General features: G+C 37.7%; 1 protein-coding gene across 8 annotated transcripts in view; it reads left to right on the top strand.

Annotated features, from left to right (window-relative positions):
• Positions 1 to 7,500, top strand: part of PROX1 (prospero homeobox 1) — a 55,604-nt gene that overhangs the window by 12,030 nt on the left and 36,074 nt on the right. For all 8 annotated transcript variants that reach the window (XM_038397827.2, XM_038397830.2, XM_038397833.2 and 5 more), the window contains exon 3: positions 6,703 to 6,810. In XM_038397827.2, coding sequence (XP_038253755.1) covers positions 6,703 to 6,810 — 108 coding nt within the window. The remainder of the gene's footprint in view (positions 1 to 6,702; positions 6,811 to 7,500) is intronic.

Genomic DNA, 7,500 nt, shown 5'->3' with positions numbered 1-7,500 from the left:
TTAACCTTCCAAATGATTTTTTTTCTCCCTATTAAAGCCAAAGTAAGCCCGACCCATTTTAACAGTGTCGTTTCCGACTCTCACAAAGAAAAAACGGTTGGTTGGTTGGTTGTAAATCTTCAGTTCGGCTCTCAAGTGAGTAAACAAACAAAACACAAAAGATACAGGTACTGATGTATTCAAGTTGCATCAACTTCTTTCCTCCACCCAGAGGTCTGTTCCTCAGCCCTTGTGCAGCTGCCTGCTATGCATGATTAACCTCTGTTCAGCCGTACACAGAAATCTTTTGTCCTAACACACACAAAGCAAATTATTTTGGAAAGCTAGAGAGCACAGTTAGATATAAAACTTCAGCTTTATTACATTTACAGGACATTTCCCTCCCTTTTTTGTTTTGTTTTTTGTTTTGTTTAAATAACTTTTTAGCTCCAGCTCAGGCTTGTATTTAGGCATCTCCAGCTATTTCCATATACATTTTCTGTAAATTAGTCCTTTTTGGGAATTTTTTTGGAGCAATTACACTCCTTCCCCTCTCTCCCTCCTCCCCCTTCCTGTAATGTGTATTCTGGTATGGTCAGAAGATTTTATTTATTTTTTTAAATGATTAAATGTGGATAAAATATGATATTTTTCCAATGCTAAATTGAGGACTTTCAATAAAGGATACAATTATATTTTATACCTATGGTAAGACCTCTTCAGAAGGCAATCACACAAGTATAGAGTCTTAGCTATAGTTAATTTCCTTTCCAGGTTGATGAAGGCAATCATAACTGAATGACCATACCCATCCTTGAGTAATAATAGTGCTATTGATGAAGTTGTCCTTTTTCCAATAATAGCAGTGGAGGCAGATGCCAGGTATATACCTGTATTATCAATGAGTATCTTTTTGTGGTTAATAATTCTGATTGATTAGATTAATTGTAAACACCTTTTTTTTTTAAGGGCAAGGGTTCCTCAGCAAATTAGTTGCAGGGATTCAAGGCCTGATCCTGCAAACTCTTATTCATGTGAATAGTCCTCACGCATATGAATTGTCCAATTTGACTTAAAAGGACTACTGACATGAGACAGGGTATGTGGGTTCAGGCCCAAAGAACCCTTCACCTGTAGGTCACTGGTTCAAATCCAGCCTGGGTTGGTGTTATCAAAAGTTTTTGCCATCTAATGACTATTTGCTGGCCTACATGAAATGTGTTGCTGATCTCAGTCCAGGTCCTAGAGGGCAAGTGTTCACATTTTGAAAGCACCACAAATGGAAACTATGTTGGCAGTCGGAGAGTATGTCTACACTGGAATACAAGACCTGCAGCACAGCCGTAGCTGGCCCAGGTCAGCTGACTCAGGCTGGGCTGTGGGTGTAGACATTTGGGCTTGGGCTGGAGTCTGGGTTCTGGAATTCTCCCCGCCCCGTGGGCCCCCAGAGCTTTAGCTTAAGCCTGAATGTCTGCACTGCAATTTTACAGCCTTGCAGACCGAGCCACATGAGCCCAAGTCAGCTGACCAAGGCCAGACACGGGTGTTTAAATGCTGTGTAGACAAACCTTTAATGGCCAAAGCATGAATTGGAATGGAGACTGAAGTAGCTTCTCATCCCATGGAGGTGATCTCTTCAAGTCGGATTTCATACCCATTGCTGGGGGTGCACTGTCATTGAGGGAAAGGTGCAGTGTCATTGTCCATTCAGTATCCTCTGTGTGAATTAAAAATGAATTTCAGTTTAAGGCTAGAATCTTCCATAAGCACTAAAAATTACTAATTCAGATAAAGAAAACCTTCCTTCCTCCAAATTCTGCCTTCTGATGCACTCAGAGCAGCTTATATTGAAGTCAACAGGAGCCCCAGTTGTGCAGCTGAGGCCAAAATTCGGTAACTATGTAATTGCCGACTAACAACGTGGTGGCATATTACTATATTTTAAGTAAAAGTAGCTTTCTTTTCCTCCGGAAAAAAGAATGAAAAATATTTCACTTCTTCAAAGGTGGACTGAAAAGGAAAAATGTGTGTGTGTGTGTGTGTGTGTGTGTGTGTTTGTATAAGCGGTTAGTCTTTCCTTTGGCTATGACCCACTCCATTTATTATTCTAGTGCAACTCAGTATTTTTGGAACTTGTGCTGTTTCTGTTGTCCTGTTTGATTTCTGCCTTCCCCTCTTTCTGCGACAGTGTCTCCCCTCCGCCCCCCCACATTATATTCCTTTCTCTCACTGGCAGCCATTATCGCAGCATGTTACTTCTGATGTAGAAGGTGTGCAGGCAGCCTCCTCTCGAGCCAGTGAGGAAACTGAATATTAATGTGGGTGCCGCTTTCCCTTCTCCCCACGCACCTTATTCCCTTGACACTATGCAGACACTCTGACTCTCCCAGTTAGTCACTATTGCAGCCTGGATACAAATATATTTGAAAAGCTGCTAGATTCTTAAATACCCGCTACACAGAAGTGTGCACACCAGTATACAACACTACTGTGGTGATATTTTTCTAGCAACTGCCCATTTGTCCATGCAGCCCATAGTTTATTTTAGGCGAAGGCATATGGGAGAGAGTATGGAGGTTTGTTTGTAGTAGACTTTGTTTTGGCCTCTTTGTTTCACATGGTTCAATGTGCATATATAAAGAATATGTTTCTTAAGAGGGGCAGTTTTTCCTTCAGAACAGAAAGCAACATCTGTTTCTCTGGACAATACAGCCAGGATAAGACATAAGACCAGCAGAAACGGCCAAGTTTAGATTTTAGTAGTAGGCTGAAACCCTGAACTAGTCCTTCTTTTTGTTGTTGTTGTTTTTTTTTAAACCTACATTTGTAAAATGCACCTGATCATTACCAACCTTGTTGAATTGTGCAAGGAAATGGTTAATGTTCGCGTATTGTGCTAAACAAGATAAGATGCACCTGCATGGTGAGTTCATATCTTGGTCATGAATGTATTCTATATCTTTGCAAACTAATCTGTTTAATCAAATATTAAGTTTTATTCAAATGCTAAAAGAAACAGACAGCCAGTTGTTTTTCTGCATGATCATCCTTGTCATGCACCCTCTTTGCATCTCAAGAAAAATAGCCTTGTTCAGCCCCAAAACATTTGCATATTTCAAACTGAAGTATAACAGTAGTTCTGTTTTGTGCCGTTAAGACATCTGCACAGGTGAAGATGTTAAGCATTTTCTCCCCCAAAGGAAGAGTTTAATAATGTTAGTGAAACTTTTTTTAAATCCTTAATTTTTAAATAGAATTCCAATCCAAATGGGGCGAGTTTCTCAGTCCAATATGTGAAAGCTACAATTGGTGAATTACCACATTTTGAAATGAGAAGTTACTATATCTGACTAGAATTAAACTAATTAAACTTTTTTAAAAAAAGTGAGCAATTGTATAGCAAGCTGGATAACTCTGTGCTGTTGCTAAAACCTGGGAAATGCCAGTATACTTTCAGTCCAGTTTCTTCTTTCAGGGTTCTTTAAGATGGGCAGAAATATTCCTAGCAATTTAGAGGTATGCTGAAAAAAAACAATCATTGTGTAATTTAAGCAGGAATTTGGCCTTACAACTACAGATATTTTACCTGAAGTGGCAGATTCCTGCTTCTTTCTCCTCATTCAATACCAGTATATGGTACAAAAGCCTAATAGAACATTTTCAGGAATTTGAGGTGAAAGTGAGAGGAACAGAAGGTTTTCATCACATAAAAATATTTTAGTAGAAGACAGTAGTTACTCAGGTGGATGAAGCCCACATTTGCTTTTTGGCACAAATGAGGTGCAAGAGTCTACATGTAGTTTAAGTTAAAACACACGGAGAGTGTACATACATTTCCTTCCCTCACCCCCACTTCCTAGTTCTTACATTTGCCTTTTGACTGCTGTTGTTTTAGGTAGGGCTATATTGTACTTTGTAAATATACAACCCTCAGACTTGGGTTGTTTGAACACTGCTTTAGGCTCAGCTGCAGTACACTGTTTCTCTGATCTTTTATGTTCCTGAGCAGATGTCTTTCATTAATTTATGGATTTATCATTTCTTTCTTTCTTTCTTTTTCTTTTTTTTTTTTTTTTTACACCTGGCAGCTGGCTCAAGTTTCAGCAGTTATTGTCTATTTTGCATTACACATAGAATTGAATGTCATCTGTCTTCACAAAGCTATGGCTAAGAGAATTGAGGCAAGCCACATGAGCTGCTGAGACAGAGCTTGTTTGCGTTCCATTCGGCACCCTCCCCCCCTTTCCTTTTACCTCCTTAATATTTATTTGTGCTCATTTTCTTTCCTGGCCTTGAATGGGGCTTAGCTCGTGTTCAGTACAGCTGTATGTTTACTGAATCTATTCCATCATGAGTCATTGTGCGTGTGTAAGTATCCTGGAAACAGCTAGTGCTTTCTTGGAAGAACAGTTGCTTTTCAGCACAAGCACTTAAAAGGGAAATTAACCAATTGGTCAGTTCAGTTTTACACTGAAATAGCAATGGGTTATCTAACAGTTGGCTCTTAAGTGCTTCATAAACTATTAAAAATAGTTAATTAGAGATCTATCTTGTATCACAATATAACCTTAATCTTAGGAACAAGACATAAAGATTTATAGTATGCTAGATTTCTCTTTAAGAATCCCAAGTGCTTAACAGGAAAGCGTAATTCTAATTTAAAAAGTGGACTTCTGGGGATTTGAGTTTTAGAACATCTTTCAATATGTGTTTTATTCAATATCAATATCCTCTAGCATTATTACAGAAAAATAAGGAAAAATCCTAAATACAAAGTGAATCAAAATACTTAAACAACTGTCTAATATGCTTAAATTCAGTGAATACTGAAGCTTGGGAGAGTTTAAGTTCATATCTTAGCTTCCATTGAAACGGACCAAATGCCAAACATGATATCAAGATATTATCTGCTTCAGGGGAATTATAAATTAAGGAGACTTAGGATTTTTCTTTTATTTATTGAAGCGCTGGTTGGTTGGGCACTGTCCTCCTGTGGAATCATATAACTAAATGGATTTCTGGTGTAGAAGTTCTGACTTGTCTAAAACTCTTATCACTAAGCAATAGGTGACAGCTTGCTACTATTATTTCACTTATGCGTTTTGACAGATGGCACTGCAGAGTGTAATGCTCTTTTAGACTTCTCTATCAGTCTAATGGAGGTAACTGGAGGTTCTTTCAACTCTTCTCTTGGCACAAGAAGTATGTCAGTCATAAATTATCTTCTTTGTAATAATTAAGCATCTAAAACAAAACACAAGTTCAGTTGAGCTGTTTTCCGTGCACTTTTTGTAAATGAAGAGGTTTTTAAGCTATTTTCAGTGGCTATTTTTAAAAAAAAAAGTGACATTTTTCAGTCTAAAAATGAGCCTTCTCTTTCTACAACTGCCTCTGCATATATGAATAATACATGCATAAATAAGAATGTTTTGACTCAATTCAGTAGATCAAGAAAAGATATTCTGTTAACAGAACAATCCTAAATAGTCTGTTGCCTATTGGCATACATTTCTTTGAACTTCTCACTTTGAGAGCTGGAGCTATTTATTTTGTTCTCTGGTGTTATCGGCTCTGTAAGGTGAAGGCACCTCCACTGCAGAATAGCTGTGAACTTGTTTGACCTTTCTCCACCATAAGGTGTGAAATAGTGAAATTTTCGTTGAATGTCTTTAGGAAAAACAGTCCTCCGAGAAGCTTCTGGGAAGGACCCTCAATTGACCTTGTGGGGGCCACATTGATTTTCTCCACGTGCATCTTCATTTCTGATAAATTATAAAGCCATTAATTTGCTGAGGAAATGGCAGGGCCAGCCTGCGGCACAGATGTGACCAAAGCCGTCCTAGCACACAGCACACAAAAGAGTGCCAAGAAGCTGGGGGAAAATCAGAAAGCCTAGATTGTTATGGTTAGATTCACATTCCCTTGGGAACTGTTTTAGTTGCTTCTGTTTACAGATCTAAAAGGTAATGATGTTTCCAGGATAAATAGGCCTTCTTATAGGGTAAGTGACCATTTATTGATCTGCTAACCCACACTTATTGATTAGTTAGCCCCAAAAACAGTTTCATTCTCCGAGGAGTTAACTGTGTAAATCAAAACCAGACAATATAGATATATATTTTTAAATACAGAGGTTTCTTTTTAAAAGAAATTTAACTTTCATTAGAAAGACAGTAATTGAGGCAAAGGAATAATAGAATTAGACAGAGTAACTCAAGACACTGAATTATATTGACATTAAAGAAAAAAGGTAAAATACGTTACTTGCATGAAACATTGCTCAGAATCATAAGCACCTCTGATTGTTTCATGTGCATTAGCATTATATGATATAAACTGCTCAGTGCTGGGAGAAAAATACACTGAATTGGAATTGCAAAAAGAAAAATCTTGTGATAAGTTTTTTTTGTAGCACATGCTTCATGCATTTGTTTCCTTAGCAACAAGTGAACATGCATATGGTACACAAACCTTAAACCTGAAAAATTCCTGGTACCAACACCAAGAATGAACTGAGAGATGGTATATATTATGTATCCTCACATACCTCATGTAGTTGTTTTGCAGATAATTAAAATTCTAAAGAGCTGCAAATTGAATGTTAACAATTTGTCAGTCGGTCCTTACAGAACATTTCTCGAAGGAGCACTTTGCTAGCCATGTATATTCAGAACCAGCTTTTATTCTCAAGCAAAGCATTTTCCTTGACTAATTCAATCCTACATGCAGGAAGGTCTGTCACCCAATCACTTGAAAAAGGCCAAGCTCATGTTCTTTTACACCCGGTACCCAAGTTCCAATATGCTGAAAACCTACTTCTCAGATGTAAAGGTAGGAAAAAAAAACTTTTTTCCCCACTCCTTATTGCATGTTTGCATTTTTATGGTGAAAATGTATCACTCTAACACATTAAAGGTAAATGACAATTAATTCTAATTTCACTACTAGAGATTACACCTGATCATTATTCACTTGACTTTTTCTACTAAGGTGTGCTTGGGACCCATGTCTGAAGGGAAGGGGATTGGGTTTTGGTTTTGGTTGTTGGGGGGTTTTTTTAACCAAAACTCTGAAGTTTCAAAGCAAAATAAGAATATTTAATACAGTTGGATGACAGTTTTACATGTGTGTATCCTCTGAAACAGAAATTTCTGCTGGTGGCATAAATGTACTTCCAAGAACATTTTTGGAGCAATTCTCAAGTGCTCCCTAATTGTTTCATTTCGGTTGGTTTCCTCATGTTTGTGCTTACATAAGCACACTGTAGAATCCCTTTCTTTCTGTCAAAAAGAAACAGTACATTGAAATTCTTCATGCAGCAACTGCTTAAAAACAAAAGTGATGATTGTCTCTTATTTACAACTTAATTTGTTGTTGATGCAGAGTACACTGAGCATAAGGAGGATGAATAAAGTGACAGATTCAGGCCACATTATTCAAATGAGGATATGAAAGCTGTCGACGTACAGCTGCATCCTCCCTCATTCTACAGAATATTAGGACCTTCTGATTTTTTCCCCT

The sequence above is a fragment of the Dermochelys coriacea genome, chromosome 3 (genome assembly GCF_009764565.3).
Source record: "Dermochelys coriacea isolate rDerCor1 chromosome 3, rDerCor1.pri.v4, whole genome shotgun sequence".
Taxonomy (NCBI): Eukaryota; Metazoa; Chordata; order Testudines; family Dermochelyidae; genus Dermochelys; species Dermochelys coriacea.
The sequence above is the reverse complement of the archived record's forward strand: the minus strand, read 5'-3'. Positions and strand labels throughout refer to the sequence as shown.